General features: G+C 43.0%; 2 protein-coding genes across 3 annotated transcripts in view; both read left to right on the forward strand.

The window, feature by feature from the left end:
- The window catches only part of ERGIC1 (endoplasmic reticulum-golgi intermediate compartment 1), a 60660-nt gene extending 41953 nt beyond the window's left edge, over positions 1-18707 (forward strand). The window contains exons 6-10 of one of the 2 annotated variants that reach the window (XM_074884243.1): positions 616-720; positions 4814-4874; positions 6066-6166; positions 8912-9034; positions 14877-16924. In XM_074884243.1, coding sequence (XP_074740344.1) covers positions 616-720; positions 4814-4874; positions 6066-6166; positions 8912-9034; positions 14877-14984 — 498 coding nt within the window. In that variant the 3' untranslated portion in view covers positions 14985-16924. Of the gene's footprint in view, positions 1-615; positions 721-4813; positions 4875-6065; positions 6167-8911; positions 9035-14876 lie in introns of both variants that reach the window. The other variant, XM_074884242.1, reaches the window with a different exon arrangement.
- A 1147-nt stretch (positions 18708-19854) lies between these two features.
- Positions 19855-24205, forward strand: RPL26L1 (ribosomal protein L26 like 1). Its single transcript, XM_074884244.1, has 4 exons — positions 19855-19996; positions 21060-21232; positions 21979-22119; positions 24034-24205. Exons 2-4 carry the CDS (start codon positions 21065-21067, stop codon positions 24160-24162), a joined length of 438 nt encoding a protein of 145 aa, XP_074740345.1. The 5' UTR covers positions 19855-19996; positions 21060-21064; the 3' UTR covers positions 24163-24205.
- Positions 24206-25498: the final 1293 nt, after the last annotated feature.

Raw genomic sequence — 25498 nt, forward strand, 5'->3', positions numbered from 1 at the left:
AGGGCTATTGCCGGGGCTAGAAGCTGAAGATCTAGGTCAGTTTGTATGGAGAGCCCCATGGGTTTTGGTGGTTTTTTTTCTCTTTTTATATAAAACTCACTATTACGTACAATCTTCTCAAATGTGAGGTTGCTCATGACCAGTACTACAATAAGAATATATCCACAGCTTTCTTGGGTTGTTCTCAGCAGTGGGCCCATTTACAAATGCGAGATGTGGGAGTAAAATGTTAAGCAACTGTTTGTTGCCTGTCAGAGACATGAATCTTATTTTAATAGGGATGAAAGACATAGCCTTAAGTGTTAGGAATCCCTAAAGTTGGGAGTGATCCACTCATCACCTCCGAGTCAGCAGCAGTAGCAATGTGAGGGTGCCAGGCTCTGGGGCTGCGGGATGTTACCAGTCTCTGCTGTGTATGCAGTGTGGTGGTGTTGGTCAAGTGCAGAAAGGTATTTTAGAGCCTTTCCCTGACATGCCAGAAGTTGTCCACTGCTAAGTAGATACAGCCTGCCAGGCTGGATGGATCCAGGCGTTTCTGCTTCGTATCACAGAGCCTAGCAATGCCTTGAGGGATAAAATGTGAAATCTTGTCTTCCTTGTCTTGACTAATTTTAGGTCCCTGGTAACTTTCACGTGTCAACACACAGTGCCACTGCACAGCCTCAGAATCCTGACATGACTCACATCATCCACAAGCTCTCATTTGGGGACAAGTTACAGGTGAGTTTTCTCTTCCCTGAAAATTCCCTGGCTCTAGGGGAATGAATGCAATGAGAGTGACTTTAATATTAGACACTTTGGTTTTATGTAAGGGTCATGTACAGTGTGGGGAGGACATAAGAAAGGACTGCCTGGATAAGCAAGCCCATCCCTTGCATTCATGCAAGGAAGAGTTTGCAGACTGTTTACATGCCAACACTTCAGGAAGGAGCAATGTTCAGTCATAGAGTAACTTTGCTGTTTTCATCTGAAACTGAAAGTACTTTTGAAAAACTATGTGGCTATCTTTCTGCAGAGAGTAGAAATGAGGATTCGTGGCTTTGCAAAATCCTGTACAGTACTGTTTTCAGTATTAATACAGCAAACGAATCTTGACTGCCTTTGCAGAAGAGCAGTGAGTGTTCTAAGGGAAGATGTGTGCTCGCTACTGTCTTTACCATGGCACCAGTCAAGTTCTTTTTAATTCACTTCACTGTACTTGTATAGTAGACACCTATTAGTCAAATTTGTTCTATGAAACACAAGTTAGACTTAGAACTGCCAGTTCCCTCCTGGGAAGAAGCTGAATGTGTGCACTTGCCCAGTGGATAGAGTTTCACCAGGTGTTGCAAGTTATGTAATAATTCCTGATTTCTCAATAAGGACAGATTACAGCACTTCTCTAGCCTACTTCCAAGGAGCTAGCATCATAGGTGGGAGTTATATATGTGCACACCCAGTTTGCGACTCACCCTAAACATTGCTTACCCATAGTCTCTCTGTAATCTTCTTTCCTCAGCACAGACGTCTCATTAGTCTGCTTCTTGTACACCCACTTCCAAAACCCTTTTTCATGCTAACAAGTCTAAGCATTGCTTTGTAGTCTTCTGATTCTGCTCCCGGCTTCTTTTAGGAAATATCTTGTGTGGGAACGCTGAAATATTAGCATATAAATAAGCTTGGCTTAATGTCTGTAAAGCACACTGAGATTATGAAAAATATTAGGTAAGTGCTAATAGGGAGTTCTACAGTTTGCGTGGGAAATCAGCGCTCTGAGGTAGCGTTCTCATTGTTTTATCATGGAGTCTTTGAGTAATGGAGCTGAAGTGCGAATCAGCATGAATGAGATGAGAAGCCTGGACAGTTGGGGGCAAAAGAGCAAGCGTCTTCAGTTCTGGTGGTGAGAAACCTGTCTAGCAAACATGCAGTTGGCTCCTGATTTGGACAAGTTCTGATTAGTGTTTTCAAAGTTCAAAATAACTACTCATCATCTCCATACACAAGAATGGAGCATGTAGGTGCTGCTGATCCTGTTGGCAAACATGAGTTCAACAGCACAAATTAAACAAGGATATGTTCACTAAGCAGGTGCTACCAAGGCTCAGCAAGCAGTGTAGAGAGCCAGCAAGTACGGAGAACTTTAAATCTATCAGGATACACTTTTGAATATTTTAGGTTGTCTCCACCTGCTTTGATGTAATTTATGCTTGTATTTCTTCAAGAGGGTGAGGAACTTCTCATTCACTTGTCATGTGCTGGGAGTTATTTCTTTTTAGGTTGTTACCAACTCTGCCAGAGTGATCTACTAGGGTACATGCTGTGTTCTCCAGAAAAAACAGTCTGTTTGAAAGATTTAAATCTCATCTGGCACTGAATGAGCTTCAGTTCTTCAATGGTAGTTCATGCACAACAGTGGCAGATTCTTTGTAGATTTTTTCCCTCATGTAGATGAGACCAAAATTCAAGCCAATGAGGTTCTTGCGTGTCAAGTAATCCAGTAAAGAAAGAGATGTGGAAAGTAGGAGATTATACCTTTTTAATCATAGAATTCTCTTGAGTGCTAGATCATGGTGTTGAATAATCCTAGTTTTAACCTTGTGAGAGGTCTTGTCTTCCCTTAATAGTTGGTTGGAAGTTATTTTAGCCTGCTGTTTGAGTTTGCCTGAGTTACGTGTCCAGTTATATGTCTTTGTATGTGTTTGTAGAGGTTAAAGCCTAGGGTGTTCCAAGGCCTTGGCAAGCATCTTTTTGAGGTCCATGTTGCAGGAGAATAAAGCATTGGCACTGTTAAACCACTGACTAGCCTCCTGTGCTACTACTCCAAGCACTAGATTTGGCCTTGGTAGCACAGGACAGTCCTGAGAAAGTCTGGCTAAACAGGCTTGCTTAAGTTCTCTGTTGCAAAGCAATTTTGTTACTGTGGCCAAAAGCTTACTCCTTGATGAAGTCCCTCCAGGTACTTAACAAGGTACAAACAAGTATGTTCCCCCAAGGAACACACCTGTGCACTTTGTAGAGCAGAGATTAATTAACAATCTATGGACAGCAAGTATTGTAATGGGAGTCCAGAAAATTCCACACGGAAAATCATGGTGAAACATCAGACTGGTAGTTACAAATGCCATCTGTGTTGCAGAGATGAGAGAGGCAGATGCATCAAAGGACCTGATGGCACAGGAACAGGCAGCTGTGGAGATGTCTGGGGGCTTTGGATTTTTTTCTTGGATGAGCTGTTGGGGGATATGGTGTAGGGGAGAACTTTGTAGAGTAGGGCTGATGGTTGGACTCGATGATCCCAAGGGTCTTTTCCAACCGGAATGATTCTGTGATTCTGCTTTGTCTGTGTGGAAGCTCTGTAACTCGCAGCTTTGCAAACTCACTGTCTATAGACATGCAGAGCAGACAACTTTTACATATAAACAGAAGTGTGGATGCCGGGGAGCCAAGGACAAGAATGTAGGTCCAAATATACAGGCACCTCACAGGAGAGATGTTTGCTGAGTAACCACTCCAATATTTACTGTTAGAGTGTTTGAAGTAGACCTTAAAGTCTCTGGCCTAGATATGCTATAAGAGACTTCTCAGCTGTATCAAGAATGCAACTTAATACTGTAGCCCAGTCCAGGGGCTTCTCTTTCTTCATATGCTTTTTACAATGAGTAAAGAATATGTACAGTCTGCATGTGTAGTTCGGAAATGGTTGGTGTTGTCTAAAATATTTGAAATGCCAGCACACTGAAAGGCACTGTAGCAGGTTCAGCTGTTGCTTTTGCTCTGTGCTTGTTACCAGCACCTTGCCAGTTGAACTTGCTGATGATTTTGTCTCTCTAAAATTTCCTTTCTCAGGAGAGAAATGAGTTCAGTTGCTGCTTCCTCCAAAGCATCATCCACTCTGTAGCATTCAGAACAGGGAAGGAGCCATTAGGATGACACAAATACATCCATAAGCTATCAGTTGTTGAGAGGGTCTGGGAAGGAGATTGCATTGCCCTCTTAGTGAGGTGAAACTGTCACACCCATGACTAAATACTTCTTCCAAACTCTTCTTCCCTGTTGTCTGGCTTAAGGTCAGGATTTTCTAGGTTGTGGAGTTATTTGTCCTTTCTATATAGCTTACTGTACATTATGTGAATGATGCAACCTCTAATCTACAGCTGTTGCTGTGGGGTTTTCCCTGTCTAGAGAGTTCACAAATTGATTGTTCTGTTGGTGGACATCAGACTCCAGATCACAGTATGTGGAAGGCATGGGATGGAAATCCTGTTATTCTGGGCAAACAGATACTTGCATGCCTGGGACCAGCTGCAGGAAAAGCTGAATGGATGGCAGTGTTGGCATGTGTCCTTCCCATCTCCAAGGGCGTAGTGTGCATGGTGTGAAGGCTGGGCTAATAAGTTAAAGCTGTACAAGCCCAACTGTTCTGACATGAGCTACCTTTACAGGAGAACTCTTGAGTTTTAACCTGAATATGACTCCCATTTATTTCCCTTTCAGCATGATAAATTAATTTCACAGTTAACTATGCAAAGCTCTTGTGAAATTTAATTGTGAGATATTTCCTAACAGGCCTCTTCCAACTGCAGTTCCTTTAGCTTTGGAGTGGTTTTGGAGTTTCATCTTGTAAGACATTGTGAAATCAACTTTTTTACTTGGAACCAACCTCTGCGATGATGGTCGCTGAAAGATGTTTCAATTCATCTTTTACTGGGTTGAGGCTTTGTTTTTGGAAAGGTTGAATCAGGTTGATCTCCTTGTTATAGGATAGGATAGGAAAGCAAAGATCAAGAGTACCAAGTCAGAGCATAGTTTCTTCATATAACTTTTTGCTTTCCAGGTCCATAACGTTCATGGAGCATTCAATGCCTTGGAGGGAGCAGACAAACTCAGCTCAAATCGTATGTATTCTTGATGATTACAGGTCTTAGCCACTCTCTGCAGGAGGGAAAACAGGGCCATTCATGCAACACTAGTGTATCCAGAAGTCTTTAATTTGCCTCTTTAACCAAAATGATCCAGACATTGCTGACTGACATTTCTATTTTCTCCATAGAGAAGGCTTAGCCCAAAAGGTCCTTTGGTCCTTTGCAGCCTTGTCTCCAGCTCTGTATGACTGACTCAGAATTACTGAGGTTTTTTATCCATATTGTATTCCTGTAGCTTCCCTTTGCTGCTGTCACCACCACCAGAACTTCTCCTTGTTCCTGTATTGCAAGTTAGCTCTTACCTTAAGTTTTACCCTGTGGCTGGAAGGATAGACATTTTCATTGCCTTTCTTTATGATCAGCAATACAAAAAGAAATTTCCAGTGCTTGCTACAATTCAGTGTAGTTTTTCTCCTTCAAGTGTTCAGGCTCCCGCAGGATATCAGTCTTGTCCACTACTTGGAACAAAATTTCTATCAGTGTTCCTGAAGCAAGACAATAGCGGGTTTTGTTTTTTTTCCTCCAGGAGCCAAATGTCATTGTGTTACACTTGGCCAAAGGATCCTGCAGAGAAATCATTTAGAACTCTGTTTTAGAACTGTTTCAACAGATGCAAAAAATGGCACAAGCCATTTAAATAATTAACAAAAAAATTAGTAATTGTTAAGCAGCTGTAGGAGAAAGAAGAAGAGAAAGATGGGTGCTCAAGAAATGGGACTAAACAGGTTGTGATGCCTCAGCTGCTTCTGTCAAAAGAAGCGCAGTGAGCTGTAGCTCTAACCTGAGCTAGTTCTTGATTTAACCAGGACAGCTTTTTTGTGGTACTGACAAGTCTTACATTTATAGTTGCAAGCAGTTAGAAAGGTTCAAGTGACCTAAACTCATCTCCGTGGGTTGTGGTATTACAGAAGTCTTAGAATGGTGGGCAGGTTCTGATGTCATCCAACTACCTTACAAAGTTTTGTACAAAGGACATAAATGTAGGATATGAAATTGTCACTTTGTCACAGAACCTGAGATAAGGAGGAGGGCGATACCTTTTCTGTGACTTACTTGGGGTTTTTTTTTTAGTTGATTTTGCACATTTACCTTGAAACATTGCGTAGGCTGTGATTCCTTTCTCTGAATGCTAACGTGTACTTCCCTTTCCTTTCCTGACCACAGCTCTTGCATCTCACGATTACATATTGAAGATAGTCCCGACGGTGTACGAAGACATGAGCGGCAAGCAGAGATACTCATACCAATATACTGTAGCAAATAAGGTAAAGAAGCAGGTAGTTCTCAGAGAAGCTCCTCATTGCAGCCCAGTGGATGCATGGAGGATCTTCAGTCATCATCCCTCCTCCCTCTTGCTCCTCTGCTCTGCAGCCACGTACATTTGTTTGTAGGTGAGCAGTAGCCTCTGCTGGGAGAAGGAGGAACTGAAGCTCTTCAGTGTGGGGCTTCCTATTGCTCCTGGTGCTGGTGTTTACCAGGGTTGGGATTGTGAGGGCTTGTCAGAGCAGGTGGTGGTATTGTTTTAATGCTAAAGAAAGGTGTTCTTACTCCTGACTTTTTCATATGTCAGTTTAACTGATCTAGATTTTCATAAATTGTATAGAAGGTTTTTACCACCTGTAGGAGCTTTTGTGATTTGTGTCAATATGCATCTGGATGGAAACTGCAATCCAACTGAACATACAAAACAGCACTTACACGTGGTTTTATTAATAAAGCAGTCTCAAGTGAGATGGATGTATCAAACAAATAAGTTCACAGAGTTTTTAGCTTTTTACAAAGGTTGATTTCAGATATTAAGCCACTGAACCTGCAGCAGCAGATATGTACTGGTTGATTATTTCACAATGCCTACTTTATTATTATAGATTATAATAGTTATTGTAACTTTATAATTCTTAAATTAATTTACATTAAATGTGGATATATTTGTATTTTAATAATACAGTGTATTGAACTTTTTTTTTTAAAAAAAGACCCTATTTACTTTTTAAGGTAAAAAGCCTCTTTCAATTTAAAATTATTTGCCAGTCAAGTGCTAAATGCAAATCCAGAATCTGTTTATAATATCTAATTACTGCTAGTTTGCCATAACTCAGAATCAAGCATGTACTCTTCATGGACTAGTTCTCAGATTAACGTTCCTGTCTAGTGACTTTTGGGCTTGCTTGCACAGTGTGTCTCAACGATTTGGATGTCTCCCTCTATTCAGATTACAATGTATTTGTTCTGCTTAATGTCACAACTGTTGTTCTGATAAGACTCCTGCGACGCAAGTTCTGAAAGTAATTTGGAAAATAGACAGCAGGAGCTTTTGACACTTCTATGAGCATGGTTGCAGATTGGGGCGTTTGGCCAAGACTGACTCATTAGGGCAGGATTGCTGGTGGGGAGAAGGGGAGAGGAGGGAAAGAATGAGGTCAGTTTTATCAAAACTGAAGTGCAGAGAAACAGTGCTGCCTCTGCACTTTCTCCTCATTAAAAATAAAAATTCTCTTATTGGTGCTTTAGTCCTTGTCTCTCGTACTGATCAGTGGGAAACAGAAATTGGAAGCCATTGGAACAATCTGGCACAGATTGACTAGTATGAAGAGATGGATAGTCTTAAGTGTGGACTGTCTGTCTCCTTCCCCTTTTACCTCCTAGACCCTCTGTTTCCTCATTTCCCCAGATAGCCACTGTCCTGAGATATGCTGCAGAACTTCTGCAGTAAGAGCCCTGAAAATATTATGACTAGGGACTTCAGCCACATTTTGCTTCTGTTGTCATCCATGGAAAAAACCTAAGTAGAGGGAAATTTGGAATTTATATGAGATTAATGAAGGAGATAGATGCTGTTTGACTAGCTCCCTCTGAGCTCACAGAATAAAATTATATTTTTTATATCATGCTCATGGCTGCCCTATTGCTTGTCCTTTCTTTCTGAAGTATTTGGGGTTATCTTTGTCTCTGTGTGAAGGAGAATTAAAACAGAAGAGGTCATCTGAGCTGGCAGGCATGTCGTAGGGCTAAGGAAGGGAGGAGCAGCTGGGTAAAGAGGCAGCATGTGCCATGCCAGTGCTGATGGCTTTCATTGGATTACAGAGTCCCCGACCTGCTTTTCTTTGAGTTTTCTTCAGTCTGCAAAGATAAATGTCCTGATCCTTGAAAATTGATACATATTTCCACTGAGAGCACAGACAAAATATTAGCTCAAAAAGATGTGACTTTTGATACTAAGTTAGTATCTGTTCTACACTGGCACTGTGCAGTATGTCTTGTTGGGGTGTTGGCCTGTGGCTGATTGATTGCACTGTACCTGTTACTAAAGAAATGGATTAAAGGAGATTATCACTGGCAGTCTGAAGATGTCTCTCCCAAACCAGCTTGGAATATTTTTTGAATCTTTGCCAATATTTTTCTGTATACAGTTTCATTTTGGCTTTCAGCATGATTTTTAAACATGGTTTAAACATGGTTTTATGTGATTCATACTGACTGAGCAAAGCATTCACATTGTTGATCCCAATGCGAGGGGGGCCTTACAGATGGAAGCTGCTGCTTGCTATTCTGAGTGCATGGACAAGAAGGGATTTTCAGGTTCTTGCAAACTAAATTCCATTTCTTTGATGAATATCCTAGTATACAATTTACATACCGACAGCACAGAAACTTCACCTGCAACCACTTAGAGACTGCTTGTATTTAAATAGAGCAGATCTAAGCTAGAGAAATCAATGACAGCCTTTTTATTTACTTCTGTAACTTTGAATGAAGGTGAGAGTAAGCACCATCACTCTCTGTTCCCAGCTGTATCATTATCAGACTGTAAGAAACTTATTTTCCTATTTGATAAGGATTGGGGTGGGCAGTCATACAGGAATTAACTGTTTGCTTCTTTCAGTCTGATCATTACTGTAAAAAACAGTAAAGTAAGGGCCAGATCCACAGAAGCAGTTTTATTGCAGACACTCTATCTGGAATGAGATTGCTCACATTTTCTGCCATTTTCATCCCACTTTCTTTTCTAGGAGTATGTAGCCTACAGTCACACTGGCCGCATTATCCCAGCTATCTGGTTTCGTTATGATTTGAGCCCCATCACAGTGAAATACACAGAGAGGCGACAGCCTTTGTACAGGTTTATCACGTCGGTGAGTTACTCTAAACCTCTAATTCTCCCTTCTCCTGCCCGCCTTTCATTTATCTTCTGAGCCTTTGTTGTCTAGAAGAATTGAGTTTCTGCTTCAGAGCATTGTGACATGATTGAAATAAAGCAGTACATCACCGCAATTGTACTGAAGTGTAAGTGAGATAGCTGGTAAGCCCCATGCTTGACAATTTGATTTAATAGCTAAACACACAAAGAAAAAAAGTTATCCTATTCCAGAAGTGCCAAACTCTGTCTAGGCAGGATGGGCACTATTGCAGCATGTCAGAAACTTGGAAGTAAAGCTAATGTGACATGCAGTAAAGCATGCTGCAATAAACCATCTCTAATGGCGAGATCTAACTTGCAGAGAATGCAGGGCAGTTGTTTTACTCAGTGCTGCTGCTTGGCTTAATATGGGTATGCCAGTTCCAGGCATTTACTCCTGGGTAGAAGTGGAGAAGAGCTGCATTATCAAATTCCAGAGGTGTTTTCCTGACAAGTTCTGTTTTGATCTATCCAGATAACATCCTGCAGTACTGATCTCAGCATCTGTAACAAAACTGTACTGTCCAAACTGCTAGTTGGGCAAAGAGCTATTTAAAGATCTTCCAGAACTTTAAAAAACATGTCCTGAGTGAGTTGGCTTAAAATTTAAGCTGCAGTCTGCTGTGCCAGTGAGGCATGGTAGAATGTAAAGTAGTTGATAAAGTGGCTGGAATGAAGACTCACATTTTGATTTTTAAACTGTTTGGATATTTTCACTGGAAGTAACATAAACAGTGTGGCTGTGTTGCACTTAAAGATCTTGATTTTGCAGCTTCTGATAAACAGCAAGTTCCCTTCAGTTAACTTCAGAAATGCGTGTGATCTCTAGGACATACAAATACCAAGAAAAGGAACTTGAAGCAAAATCTAAATGTTGTGGTTTAAGACATTCTCTTCTTAACAAGTCTGTCTGGTTTCAAGATGGAATCCTGAAAAAGGTCAAACATCAGCATTTTATGACTTGGCATCTCATACTGCCTCTACTTCTTTCCCTAACAATATGCTCTCATAGGTTTCTTATGCATCTTGTTGGGGTGAGGGTGTGGAGGTGTTTTTAACAGGAAACAGTGTTTGGAAACGATTGATAGCTGGCATTATTCTTTGTCATGTCCGTTGCTGGCATTGATTTACTGCTGATATGCCGTTGTATGCATATAAATAGCATCTTTGTTGAATTTGATACCATGCTTCAGAGTTTACATGAGGAGTCCACAGGAGAGGCTTTCCTCACCGGTTGCCACAATGATTTGAGATGGCCCCAGCCCCATCCTATCTGTAAAGTTAACCAGGCATGTGCTGGCTGCTGGACTGCTGAAGAAGAATTTTACAATTGATTTTTGTCTACTTTGTTTGGTCTTACAAATGGCTGTCGTCTCAAGCAGCTCACTTGGGGCCGTTCCAATTGAACGTCCTTCCTGTGGGGACATGTGACGCTGGTATCTGCAGTAGCTGTTCCACACTACATCAGACAGGTGTGCCAGACCCTTGTCAGACGTGGCTGACTTAGAGGCAGATCCTTGTTACAGATGCTGTTTTGTGGCTATCAGTCTGGGCCATCTGGCCCTGGTACAGATGACCCTGCTCTTGCTCTCATTTAGGCTGGGAATGTTTCACAGTGAGGTAGCTCTGGCTGTGTATGTGCTACACTTAAAGCTTTACAGCATTCAAGGTGGCATTGAAAAGGTTGGGGGGAGGGAGCAGTGCTGCAGAGGATCAAAACAGCCTTTGTCCTAGGTTTCCTTGCCCTGTTTTGATTACACGATCCGTTCCGTTGTCCTTTCCACTGCTTTAGCCCCTTCCTGTATCTCTAGCGTGGCCTTTTGCATCACAGTTGCTCTGGAAACCAGTTAGTGATGATCAGCACTGGGCTGAAGTCCAGACAGAGATTGTGCTGGGGCATCTGGAGTCATTGCCGAATGAGGCTGGCCATGAAAGCAGCTGCTTTTTCTGAGCAGTAGCTGCTTAATTAAAAAACCACAAGAGGGGCTCTGGGGTAGGGAGGGATCACCTGTGACTCTTTTTAGTGAGCAGATTGTTTACTAGGGCACCCATGTGACTTTCAGTAAATTTAAATGTGTCCTGGGAATGTGGGAGGATCCTGTGGGCTTGAAAGAGACTTTAGGGGGGAAACAGTGTCAGTGTTGGAGGGAAGGATACACTGTGGAGGAACAATCCAATGTGGAGGGATCAGATGATAGAGGGGTGTTAGCTGTTCAGCAGAGAGCCAAAGGAATCACATTCTGCTGGTAGAAGGTTATCTGATGCTCTTTGTTAGTAATGAGTTTGCCCCCCAAAAACTTCAGCACTGCCAAGAGCAGCATTATAGCACCGTAGCAGTGTTCCTAGGTCTTCTGTGTTCCAAACAGACCCACTCTAACTCATGCCTGCTCCTTGGGTTTTTGTGATATGAAGAATTATCCTAATTTTCTGTATCATGTGAGAGGTGCTTCCTGTGCAGGACAAAAGGCATTGGTTTAGCATAGATTTCTACTTTACATGTCACACTTCAAAAAATTCAGTACTAAATAAGATTCTGTATTGCTTGTGGGTCAGTGCTGCCACTGTCACTGTGCTGTGAATTTGCCATGGATCCTGGGGTTAACCACAGACACTTGGCATAGTGTTTTTGCCTGTTAAAATAGTAGGTTTTGCCTGTTAAACTGTACTGCTTAAAATCAAGGCATCTCCCCATAAAGAGAAACCATTCATGACCTCGTGTTTGAGGTTATGGAGCAAGGGGTAGAGTTTCACTGCTGAAAATTTATGAGTTCCTTTAAGTGGCCAAACTGAAAGAAGGTTTTATCATGAGGTCAGTCTAGTGGCTAGGAGGGGAGAGCAGGCAGAAAACAAGACAAAGTTCTGCTGAAGCGTTCAAAATCCAAAGAAAAGATTATTTTTTTTTCCTGATATGAGAGGACTCATCTGCCCTCTAAGTGTGAAAAAATGGAAATAATGGGGGGGGATATTTCAGCCATGGGACCTGTTACCAATGAGTATCATAGACTCAGTCCCGTGGCATTTTTAAAACCAACGCAGTGTTGTTCTACAAGATGTGCTGCAGGTCAGCCAGAAATCTCTGGGTGGGATTACTTTACTAGGAATTACCTGAAGATCCTACTGGTCCCTTCTGTCCTTAAAAGTAATTTTTAGATTTTAAGACATCCCAGAGGTCCACAGTCACATATCTGACACTTCCCTTTCTGTCATCTTGCTTGCAGCCTTGCCTCCTCTTACGTATCCACTTGTTTTAGCGCTTAGGGATATGGTGTAGTTGAGAATGGTCAGAGTTAGGTTAATGGTTGGACCTTCAAGGTCTTTTCCAGCCTAGATGATTCTGTGATTCTGTTTTCCTTTAGACTTCAGCCTGCATCCCAGCTGCTATCCTATAATCATATTCTGTTCAAACCCCTCGTTCGTACCCCAGATTGCATGGTCTCTCACTGCTGTAATTATTACACTTCTGTATTTCTTTTCCTTCCTCCTTTAATGGTTGTGCCCGAGTTAAACTGTAACCTCATCAAGCCAAATGCAGATCATTCACAGTATAAAACTCCATTAAATATAAAAAAGTGCATGATGCCTATCTTCCTTCAGTGCTGCTAGGGAGCAACGCTCCATACGTGTTAGAACTGTGATGATAAAGAAACACAGTGGTGCAGCTTCTGTGCTGACCCAGAGCCCAACCCTGGTGCTGCCTTTTTTTTGTCACAATGAAACAAGAGGGCTGTGTGCGTGCTGGGATGCAGGCTCCAAGCGAATGCCAGGTGTGTGTGACTCATAAACACTCAGCAGTACAGAGCTGTGCAGATGAATTTATATTTTTTTCTATTCCCCACCTCCTTGCACTGCTGCACTGAAATCAGATTTTCCTACCATATGATGCAAAATCTTAGTGTTGGATGGGTTTTCTGTTATTTGCGGTGTAACATCTCCTGTCAGCTGAGGTGCTGTGGACTGAAATAACCCAACTCCATTGCGGTCATTTTCCCTGAAAAGTCACCCTGCGTCATGCTTCAAGGGATAACAAGGAGGGGGGCACAGGGGGCAGGAACTAGACTTGGCCCCTAAAAATACAAACTTTGCCTCAGGCTGGTACTCGGGATTTTGACATCTTTATCTGCTGGAATGCCAACTGTCCTGCAAAAGCCACGTTTACTGCAGCTCCTCATTTCACCCAGCTCACTAAACGCATATATCCTGGTTATAAATACACATGTAAATGAGTGCTTTACTTCTTGTTGCCTTTGCTCACCATTAATGAACTGTTTGTTCTGTTGCCACTGCTAACTCCCTGCCAAGCTGAATACTGCTGCTGTTATTGTTACTCTTTTGTCTGTAACTTTGCCCATGGGGTGTAGTGCTGTGTGGGAGAAGAGACATGGCACGGTAGGTCTGGTGTTGCACCGGTTCCCCTCTGTCAGTTGTATTGCATTTTCCTGATACCCTGCTACATCGGCTTAGTGATTTTGGGTTCCCCTCTCTCTCTTGGCTTCTAGCTCACAGCAAAATCCCCCTTTTCCCAGGCAGGCCCTTCTCAGGAGATAAGCTCTGTATCTTGTCCCCTTCTCAGAGACCTGGTGTCTCTTATTCTCAGAGCCACCTAATCCTACACAATGTGAAAGACCAAATTAAAAGAACATCACAGTTTTGAAGTAAAAAATGTGGGAGTTAGGAAATGCCAGCTCCTGTGTAATTATAACTTGGCTGTTAAATGTTATTAGGTTGCCTTATCGTGTGTTGTACTTCCCATGTGAACCCTGCCTTGTGCAGTGCCCCAGGTGGGGTGACACCCTCTCAGCAGCATTTCTTCCCATCCTACCCTATTTGATTGCTGCCTTGTTACTAGCAGGAGGTCTGTATTAACCCAGTCCTGAGTACAAGTCCTATGTTTCCACCAGGACTCTGAGACAGCTATTGTCCTGGTATTGAACCCTTCAAATGTGTTTTCCTTTGCAGTTTCCCTGGGAGGCAAGTTTAGCATTGTCCCCTCTTTGTAGATAAGGGAATTGAAGCAACATATTGTAGACTCCGTAACTGGTGCCCCCTGATTTTGGGTGCTTCAAGCCAAAGTACCTTCAGTTTGACATGTCAGAATACTTTTGCATTTTTCTAGCACTTGAGAACTGAAGTAGACTGTTACACTAATCAGGACATTAATTTTTTCCCTAACGCTATTCTTGAAAATATGTTTTTACTAGTGTTTAAATAACGCAATCCGAGACATCTTGCATGGAAAACTTTGGCCCACAGAGAGTTAAGTTGGCAGTGCTTTTGTAAGCAGCCCTTGTAATGGAAAGTGTTAGACAGACTTAGCTGTAGGTGTCACTGGTAGCTAGGTTTCTCTGTTAGTCACTGTCCTTCACATGCTATTTAAGTGTCTTTTGCCTGTTTGCAAATGCTGTATCTTGTGAAACAGGGAAAAGACTACAAGGCCGTGTTATTTATAATAGAAAACAGTAGTGGGAAGATATGAGCAACACAGAGCTTCTAGAAAGCTTTGTTAGGTGGAGTTTAGCCCAGAAAGGAACAGCATTCCTACTGTAGGTTCTTAGGAGCTGGGATTTATGATTGGCTCAGGCTATGATGAGTTCAGGATAGCACTAAGTTATTCCACTGTAGGGAATGGTTTTCCTGAATTATTGTCATGTAATTATGTCCCCAGTACTGTTACCCAGTTCTTACTATGCTTCCAGAAAATACACTAGCAGTAGGCAATAATATCCTTCCCCCCAGTTTCAAGCTGCGTAAAAGTTTCCCTCATCACTGACAAACCTGTTTCCTCTCTCTGTACATTCCAGATATGTGCCATCATTGGAGGAACATTTACTGTAGCTGGGATCCTTGACTCCTGCATTTTCACAGCATCAGAGGCCTGGAAGAAGATCCAGCTGGGGAAAATGCAGTAGTGGTGAAACTCTACCCTGGTCTCCAAGGACAGGAGCTAAGATTGAGAAATCTACCACTACCTGTTTTTGTCTTTATTTTCTATTTGATTGAATCAGTAAGTTTTTCTCTAATCAGGCTGTTCAGTGAAGACGTCTTCAACAAATCAAAGAAATCTCCATGCATTTCAGAGCTCTGAGAGTGAAATATTGATGGAATCAGGGCGTGGATTTCGATTCTCTCCCCCCAGAAAGAGAGGTTGAAATGCCATGTATGAAATACACTGTCAGATCTACGTAAGGATGACAGTCTGTTCTCTGGGAGGTTCCTATGGCAGTGTACAAACTAGGTAGTAGATTGCAAAGAGTTGAGCTGTCTTGTGGCACTTTTTGGAATTCTGTTGGATTTGCATGATTAGACAATCGACTTTCGTATAAGGTAAAATTATACATTAGGAAGAAATTCCACCCATGGTGCCAAAAAGGTGATGTATCTGTTGGTGAGGAATGGAAAGTGTTAGTCCCCGTAGCAAACTTTAGAGACAGAGGGCAGAAATAACATCAAGAAATGTTTTGTGCTTTTATTGAAAGCTCTTTTGTTCAGATATGACCTTTCTAATGAAATGAGCAAACAAGAAGAGGAAGCCTTCCCCCAGCTACTTTTTCCTGGGTAATCTGTGATCCAGGCAGTGGAGGGCCTTTCTTTTACTCTGGATGTAAAAGTGGTTTCATTTCTTCCCAGAAACTGAATATCCAGTCTTGTGTTTACAGGTGGCATGAAGTAAAAACCAAACTGAGCAACACAGTTTTATGTGGCCTTTGCTTTGAAAGGGAATAGTTGTCTTTACAGCATTAGCTTTTATTCTTTCTTATGTTTTTTAAACACAGACCACCCAACAGTCTGGATTCTGCACTTCTGGTTTATTATTATTATTGTTGTTGTTGTTATTTTGAAAAGGGGTTGTATATTGTATGTGTTCAGAAAAATGGTGCAGTCTTCTGGGTGGATGAGCACAGCTTACTGTCTTGCTTTGTGTGCGTGTATTGAATACACCTGTCAAACACAGGAAGTCTGTCTTTTCAGGGTTTAAGGTGCCTCCCGTTAAAATTCAGTCAGGCATCTTTTCTCAGCCCTAGACTGACACTGTTCACCCACAGGTACACCAGTAGCAGGGCAGGCATTCCCACAAGCTGGACCCTGCTGGTAGTTTTTTTGTTTTATTCTTTAAAATGGTACCTGAGCTTCCGTGCCCATTCATTCAAGCCTTGTCTTCTGGGGCCTCCAGTAAATGGAGGCATGAGGGGAAAACTACTGCCAGGTGTGTCTTGCACGTAATGGTAGACATGAGTTCACTAAAATTAGACCAATACCCACCAGCACATTTTCCATAGCCTCCTAAATGTTCCTTGAGTAGTAACAGTCTCTGCATGCTTTGTAAGTGTCTGAGATGAGGATACACAAATTTCTAAGTGTTCCAGGATGGATAAAAATCATAAAATAAAATCTTTAACTCAATCAATGCTGTAAATTCTAAGACGGGTGCAGGTTTTCTCTTCAATAATATCTACTGCCCACTGCCCTTTCCTGGAGGCAAAAGTATCCAAACATTATGCTGTAATAATATGAATCTTTGAATATTCAGTGTTAATGCTAGAGTCAGATGCATTTCAAAAGTATTCCCAATACATGTCTGTTGAAATTGTCTCATTGCTTTGGAAGTAGGGAAGGTAGCCAGTTTTAGCCACACACCAAAAAAAAAGAAGCCAACCACCCTCCCCCTGCCGTCCTCTGCCCTGTAGTGACTTTGGACAAATTACGGCATTGGAATTTTTCCCTGTTCTTATTATGAACTGATTGCTATTACTTTAGGTGTAAACTGGATTGTGTAACTTCCTGTATCTGTTAATGTATGGATAGATTTTATACATTTTTTTTCCATTTACAAAAATCAACTTGAAAATGAGATGCTTGTCTTCATTTCAGTGCGTGCGTCCGTGTGCCCACGAACAGCACCCGCAGGATGGCAGCGGCTGCCCGGTGGGAGCTGGGATTTTCCATTGCAATTGCTTCTCTTGCTGGCTGAAGGATTTCCTCTAATCCACTGTGACCAGCCGAAGCTTACAGCAAAAAATGTCCTAATTTTTTCTCTTGAATTTGTTGTGTCTTAGCTCACAGCTTGTGAACTCAGTGGATTACAAGGATGTGATTTTTAATATCTTAGCAGTGCGTCCTTCTCCCGAGCTGTGCAAGAGATCTTTGTAGCACAGTGGATTGTACTGTTAGTTTTCTGAAGTTTTTCTTGTCCAGTTCCTTCAACACAAACAAGCAAAGCTGGTTGCAGATTCCTTTTTGTCCCTGCTGTATTATTTCTGCCCTTCTCCTTCTCCCCATCCTCTGTCTGAATTAAAGGCTGCCTTCTGTGCAGTCCAGGCCAGTTCTCTAAACCAGACCAGTGAAATTGTTTGGCTTTTTTTGGAAGTAACAGATGCATACTTCAGTATGCCTGCCTTCTCTGCCAAAATGTCCACTGCAATAACCTAATAAATCACTTTTTTTTTTTTTTTTTTTTTTAACTGGATGTGGAAACCAAATTGTACTCAAGTTCTGGCAAAACTGCTGAAGGAACAGTCCACACCTTAGTTCTCTAAACCAGGTCTAAGCTTTTGAGTACTGCCGAGCCAAGGCTACCTTCTGAGTCTTCTGTAAGTTGTGGTGAGTTTGTCCTTCAGACATGGCTGGCTTGGGTCATGTAATGATGCTGCATCATGTGTTTACAGAAGAATGTGCTCTTCATCTCTCCAAATGTGAAAGCGAGGTAGTTAACTGTTACAGCAGTCCTGCCCCATGCATACATGTCTTGTTAGATTTCACTTTTATTTTCAAACACTTTCTAGAGACAAATCAAGCTTAGTTATTCTTTTAAACATCAATGCAAACAAAAATACTTCCAAGCCATAGTGGAAGGAAAACCATTGATCATAGGTGTTCATCCACATTCCTGACTTTGTTCTTTCAAGTCAGTATTTTGACAGAAGTATTTGTGGTTTTCCAAGAAAGACATCCCTGTATGAAGTCAAATATTTAGAACTTGTATATATTCCAGTTTAAATAAGTCACTCTAAAAGTACGTTCCATCATATGGTGAGAACTTGTGACGTAGGATGCTTTGCAATGGTGGAGTTAAAATTTTTAGCTCTAGGGAAAGCTGTGCTTAGGTATATTCTTGCATTAGATGGACTGCTGAAGATTATTTTTTTAAGAAAAAAAAACGAAATGCGGTAAAAAAAACTGGAAGGCATGCATTTGTGAATGATCTGATTTATCAAATACTTGCATTCAACTACTGCTCTGTAAAAAGTGAAATCTGCAGAGTAGATGGTAATATCCATAGTTCATTTCTGAATATTTCTCATTTAAAGTTGCTTTTTATTTGTGTGATACACAAACTGGGCTGAAAACTACTGTGATGAATATCTGCTTTAGAATGGTCGTTTGAAGTGTCAGATGAAATATGTCAACGAGGTGTTTCTCAATAGTCCTTGGAAGAAGGAAGGGAGGGGCAGAGGAGGGAGGACCTAGTCCTGTAGTATGTTATGGCCATGTTTAAAGCACAGGTCTTTTGCATTTTTACAGTGGAGATTTTTAAAGAGTTCTGACATTTCTCTTTTAAATTTGAAACCTTATGTTAATAAAATATTAGCCTTTTTAGTTCTATAATTAAAAATAAAACTCGTGTTTTGATTGGCTTCTTGTTGCACTACTATTGCAAAATCAATCTAAAAGGGCTTTTTTCTTTTAATTATTATTTCAGTGAACTAAGCGTTATCACACAATGAAATCACTGTAAGCCAGGTCACTGTGTAGAAAGTTAACACGAGGCTCTTTTGTAATCAGCACTGAGTCATGTCTGGACATTCAGTGCTTGGTTTTGAACAGTACGAAGTGTCCTAACCTCCCCTTTTTTAAGAGGTGAGTGGACTGTGCTTGGAACTTGCTGGGTTTGGCTTTAGTCACTGTGCCACTTGGTATATAAGATAATCCGATTTTTGTTCTCCCCTTCCTTTAATTTCCTTTCAGCCTTGCTTCACCAAGTATTTGAAAATAAGAGTCTGAGGCAATTATTAAAGATTAAATAGTAAAGGGTTACAACACAGTGAATTTGGGCACTATATTATAAAACCAATTTATTTTAAGTTCTGGTATTGCTTACTTAACGTTGGCGTCTGCTGTGCAACATCTTCGTGGAGGAATAGATCCTACCTGCTTCCAGTGAACCTCGGGTACAAACTGGAACACGGATTTCCAGAAGTGACAGGATGGTGCTGAAGGTTCTTTACGTAAAAGATGAGTAAAGGCACTGGGAAAGCAGTTTGTCCAGTTTTCACCCTGCTGCAACTCACCAGTCCAGAAACTTTTCCAGCCCATCTTTATAAACCAAAACCCAACCAAGTGTCTGTGCTGCTTCTCGCCCGACTGACTGGTTCATTTCTACCTGCAACCCCTTCTACCATAAATAATCTTCCTTGAGAATAAATTAGCCTCTGTCCAGAAAAGATGTAATAGCACCCCGTGTACCTGAAAGGCAAGCAGTTTGTGCAGGTAAGTTAGCTGGCGGCGGCGGGGAGGCAGGTGACAGGGCCCGCAGGCCCCGGAGCAGGGTCGGGCCTGAGGAATTTGACCTTGGCAGGAGCCCCGGTAAACGGGTCTCCCTTGCGGCTGCGCCGGCCCGGAGCGGGGGACGCCAGCTGGAGGTTTCTCCGTTTCCACCCTCCTCCGGGAGGGGCTGGATTTAGAGGGAAGTGGCCGCGGTCAGTAACCGGGTGCGGGCAGGGCGCGAGGCGGGGCTGTGGGGCGCTGCCCGGCGGTGCCAGGCCGGGCCCCGCCCCGCCGCCCCTGCGGCCGCCGCCCGCCAGGGGGCGCAGGCGGTGGCGGCTCCGCGCGCGGGATCTCGCGAGATGCCGGCGGCCGCTTGGGCAGGCGGAAGCGGGGCGCGTTCCTCTTTCCGGGCGACCGTCGCGGTGGCAGCAGCAGCGGGGTAAGGGCGGCGCGGCCCGGCCTCATCCGCCGCCATCCTACGCGGGGCGGCCCCGCGCTGGCCTCCGCTGACCGCGGCGGGGCCGGGACCCCGCGGGCGTACCCGGCGGGGCCTGTCCGGGGACGAGGGGGGCGGCGGGAAGGGACTCGGTCGCCTCGGGCCCTGCTGGCGCCGCAGCCGGAGCTCTGGGGCTGCTCGCTGCCTGGACAGGGGAGCGGGGTTGGCCCGGGCTCGCCGGCCCCGGGGCGGGCGAGGCCGCCGCTGGCGCGTGTGTGTGGGGCAGAGGCGGGGGTGGGAGCCCGGCCCGGCAGCTGGCTGCGGGGGGTCTGGCGGGGCAGGCCTGCCCCGGAGCCGCCGGCGGTTCGCAGCTGGGAGCTCGGACTCCGGGGAGGGCTCCCGCTCCTTTGCTCTCTTCTTGAAGAGGCGATTATTCGGTTAATACACCCCAGGCAGCGCGTGACCCTTCTGGTTCGCAGCGTGCCCGGGCCTGCCGCGCAGCCCGGCCAGCGCAGGAAGGGCCGGGGCGTAGAACCTGGGGGTTGGGAGTTGGGCAGAAGCATCCTTTGGCGGGCACGCGTTTGTCGGGATGGACTGTGCCGTGACGGGCAATCTTGTTGTTAGGATTTGGGGAAGGCCAAAAGTATCTTGGGTTTGCAGATCTGTTATATGCGGCAGTCTGGTGGTATTGGAGGTACCTAAGTGGTGTAAGTTCTCTCTCTGCGAGTACAAAATACACGTTTGCTTCATAAATGAAGGTGGTGAATACTACGGTGCGACATTAAGACTAGTCAGTGACGTCTGAGAACTACGAGCTTTGGATTAGAAAGAATGATCTGATGTGCATGTGTGTAGCAGATCTGTCAATCACAGGGTCGTTGTCAGTCAGGGAGGAGGTTTAAGCCTTGTTTAAAGTCTAGTTTGTAAGGGTATATGAATTGGGAGTGGGATTAAAAATAGTTAAAATTGCTTTTTTATGTCGTAGCATACTTTATGTGGGTAGATTATAAAGAGAAGTGAGCATGAGTTATAAGCATCTCTCAAACTATTGTTTTTCTTTATGCAGCCAAAATGAAGTTCAATCCGTTTGTGACCTCAGACCGCAGCAAGAACCGCAAACGACACTTCAATGCACCTTCTCACATTAGAAGAAAAATAATGTCCTCCCCGCTCTCCAAGGAGTTGCGTCAGAAATACAACGTCCGCTCTATGCCCATTCGAAAGGATGATGAAGTCCAGGTATCTGCGCTGTCTGTGGTTTAAGTTGTACTGTCACACCAGAACTTCTCTGTGTGTTTTGGTTTTCACATATTATCTGTGCAAAAGGGAAGGGCTAGACAAATTCAGACTGATGCTGGAGCTTTGCTGTGTGTCTTGCAGAAATAATAGAAGGTAATGTGGTCATAGACTTGGTCCCTTGAGTGTTTCTTGAGGTCGCATTAGTGAGAAGGAAAATACAAGGAACACAAGTGTGCTGGTAGCTTTATTGCTCTTTAGTTACATGCATTGATTATCATGCTGGATTAAAGGCTTTTAACAATAAAGCACAAAACAAAAGATTGTTTCTTTTCTTTTTTTTATAGGTTGTTTGCTACCTGTGATACTTGAAAGATCAGTTTAGAAATTAATCTAAATGGCTTTTTTAAGTGGCTTTTTTTGATTTAAAATGCAGTGGTAGGTGAAAAACTTGCAGTTGACCATTATCCTTCTGGTTGAAAAGATACAGAGTTCCTTCATTGGGGTTTACTGCAGGGAAATGAAGAACAAGTATGGTTCTGATCTGTTATATTTTCCATTTTAGTGATTGCTGAAATTGTCCAGTAATTGATGTCTTTGTGGCACGTGTATACAAAGAGCAGAGTTGGGATTTCAGCTCCTGCAGTTCTGGTTTTCTGTTGGGATAATTAGATAGTGTTTCTTAAGATCTGGTAATTAAGGGGTTGTTTTGAAGTATGGGACAATGTGCTGCTTATGTTTGTGTCTAGGTGGTCCGGGGACACTACAAAGGACAGCAGATCGGCAAGGTGGTCCAGGTGTACAGAAAAAAATATGTCATCTACATTGAACGTGTTCAGCGTGAGAAGGCTAATGGCACAACTGTCCATGTGGGGATCCATCCCAGCAAGGTACGGTGCATGAAGTGAGATCGGAAATGTATGGAGACCTTGTTGGCAAATGGCATTGCTGCTGACATGAGTGGAACCTTGTTATGGTACATGGAATAATGGATCGAGATACTACAGCATGGGGGGGGGCCGTAAGCAAGGAAATGTTACGGTGTCATGATAGTAGAGAAGTGACAATTGAAACCAACAACTCTTTGCTGTTTCTAGGGCTTATTTGGTAGAGAAGCTGCTAGAGACAGACTTTAGAGTCTTGCTAAAATACTTTCTTGAAGCACAAAACAGATCATTCAGGACAATCCTTTATCTTTGCTATGTGGCCTTTGCACTGGTTAAGGAGGTGTTAGAAATATTTAGATAGATGCTCAGAATTGTGATTTGTTCTTGTGGGCTATTGTGAGCTAAGTTCTTCTGAATCTGGTTTTAGCCTGAAGTAATTTACAGTGTTTAAACTTTGTGAAAACCAGGCAAAGCCTGTTTAGATAATAATAGGAAAAACATTTCAAACTAAACAGAACAACTAGCCAAAACCTGGTTTGAAGCAGATGAAATTAGTCTGCTTCAGCTTTGCCATGTGGGCACACATATTGAAGTGTTGGTGGAAGAAATCCAGTTGTAACAGGTTTTCTGGTCTAAATAGTATGTTCAGCAGAGGGAGAGCAGAATTATTCCAAAACAACATAATGACTTGTGTGTAGTAATAACACTTGATGGACAAGGTGACATTGTGATGGAGCCAGTGTACATACTATTTGTGTGGTAAACAGCAGTGAAAGAAATTGAATTTTGTGCTGGTCCTTTATTTCTGTGAAAGTTTTCTGTAATTGGGAATTGGACCTTGATAAAGCTTTGCATAAAGATTCTGGTTATTAATGCAAAAGGAACAGAAGAATGTTTTGTTTGTTGCAAACTGGCAGGGGGTGGATGAATCGTTTCTACCTCTCCTAGGTAGAGAGGTAGAAATTAATTAAAAATAAGAGAGACCTAAATGCACAATGGAAGTGAGGAGGAGTGTGCAGCCCTGCTGCAATCTATGGTTTTTCTAGTTAGGATTTGATTGTCAGTTGTATTTTTAAAGTACCCCTTTCAGTAATATAAACACGTTTAATTCTTTGCCAGTTTGAGGGGGCACAGAGAGCACTGAAGGCTGCTTATGGGCTGAAAATCAGAGCTTCGGTTTGCTGCTGCTTTGTTAGAAGCAAATGGCAGCAAATGCCCAGTGCAATTTACCTTTTATGTGTCCATGTTAGTAATACTTGATAATTGGCTGGCGGAACTGTCCAATAGCATATGTGTTCTTTAAAGTGTTTTTATATGAGTCACTATGGTGCCTGAACTTTTATTGTTGCCTATAGTTTAGCCAGATGCATTAGCTATTCCAAACAGTACAGCAATGAGAATGGCTGGTGGCAGCATGGTTTTCCAGTGTTCCAAAATTTGGGTAGCATTGCTTAAAACATGGAAAAATTAAAATAATGATCCATTACTTGCCTCTGTGGTGGTGGGAAGAAGACTCAGCTGTATATGCGGTGTTTTAGGTAGATGTAGTAGCCATCACGTTTGAGCAGCATAATGGAAATTAGATTTACTTCAAAGTAATTTTATTCTGTAGAAGGATAGAAATTTGGCTGCTCTTCAGTTTGTCCAAATGTTGGCTGTGCATTGAAAAAACTGTCCATATGTTCTAATCCCTGAATGTACCCAGAAAAATTAATATAGCTCAGTGTTCTGAAATACAGAAGGCAGTTCAGTACCTCAGTTCTACTCAAACCAAATTAGTGTATGGAAATAAAACTTGGGTGATATGGTGCTGCCTGTCAGCAGTGATCTTCCTGGGCTGTGCTGTGTTACCACAGTTGTGTCAGGTTGCTGTATTTTCACACTGAAGAGACACTAAATTCTTTGTCCTTTCTCTAGGTGGTGATCACTAGGCTAAAACTGGACAAAGATCGTAAAAAGATCTTGGAGCGTAAAGCAAAATCTCGCCAGGTTGGCAAGGAGAAGGGCAAATACAAGGAAGAAACAATCGAAAAGATGCAAGAATAGATGATTTCCTATCTGACACCATTAAAGAACTGGTAAAATTAAACCCTTGTTGTGTCTTCTCCTTTAAAAAGTCTTGATACCATGTGTCTGGCTAGCATTTAAATATTCTTGGTTTTTGATGTTGACTATATAAAAAATACTTCTGCTAAATTAAAAAGCTTTTTATACCCTTTTTTACTTGTAAGAAAATTAAAGGCTTCTTTCCCTATAAAAGAAATGTTTCGACCAACGTTAGAGTAGTGCAATCCTGAACACATGCAGCTAATGACCATTGTACTTCTGTCTCTTCCACTGATCTTTAACACTTAAATGTGTTCTTGGTTTTAAATGAACATGTTAATTCTGTGAACTGTATATATTTGTATTTCATCAGACATTTGAAATAAGCTATTTCTGGCCACAAATCTCTGTAATCCTCTTAAATTACGTTTTTTTCAACTATTTTATGTATTTGACAGTAAAGGATGACATTTTGGAGGTTCTCCAGGTGTGTTGTGGCCAAACACAGCACTGAATTTGCTGTGTGATGTCTTGGGGTCACGCATTAATGCTGGAGCTTGAGGACAGGGGGTTTACCCCGCCAGCGCTCCTGAGGTGGAGGTGTCTGGTTTGAACAGGGTAGGAGTGAAGGCAGTCTCAGGGCTGTTGGTAACAGTATTTTGGATGAACTTTTCTGTAAAAGGAAATTAGGTTTTTAGTGCTTTATATGTATATAATTGAGAGCAGCTGCATGTTGAAAACAGCCCTGCAATTAAATGAAATTACTGGCTCGGTGAATGGCCCTCTAATTGCTGATAGAGAGGGAAAGAAATTCAGCTCCTGCCTGAACAAGACTGCAGTCTGAAAAATGGGATGGTGAGAATCGAGGAAAATGGCATTTATAGGCATTAATACAACTGCTGCTTTAGAAGGCAGGTTTCGAATTACTTCTTTTATGTAGGTTCAGAGGTTTTATCCCTCGCCGTGCCTGCACGTACGCTGCTTAATAAGATTTTCCTTCACCTTGAGTCGATGCACTGAGCAAGGCCTGGGCTTCGCTTTCGCTGTTGTCCGGGGGTCCGCCGCTGAGCTCACCATGAGCAGGGCCGCTCTCCAGCGGGGGCCTTCGCCATCCTCCCGGTTCCTCGGTGCGCTCCGGTCCCGGCGGGGGCCGCTCCCTCGCCTCGACATCTTCCTGCTTCTCCCCCCGCGGCGCCGGGGCCGCTCCACGGGGCGGAGGGCGGGGCCTAGCGCGGGGGGCGGGGCCGCGCGCTCGCGCCCCTTGCGCTGCCAGGTGCGCCACCGCCCGCCGGGCTCCGGTGACGTAGCGGGCGCTGATTGGCGGGCGGGGCGGGGC

The sequence above is a fragment of the Strix uralensis genome, chromosome 14 (assembly GCF_047716275.1).
Source record: "Strix uralensis isolate ZFMK-TIS-50842 chromosome 14, bStrUra1, whole genome shotgun sequence".
Lineage (NCBI taxonomy): Eukaryota > Metazoa > Chordata > Aves > Strigiformes > Strigidae > Strix > Strix uralensis.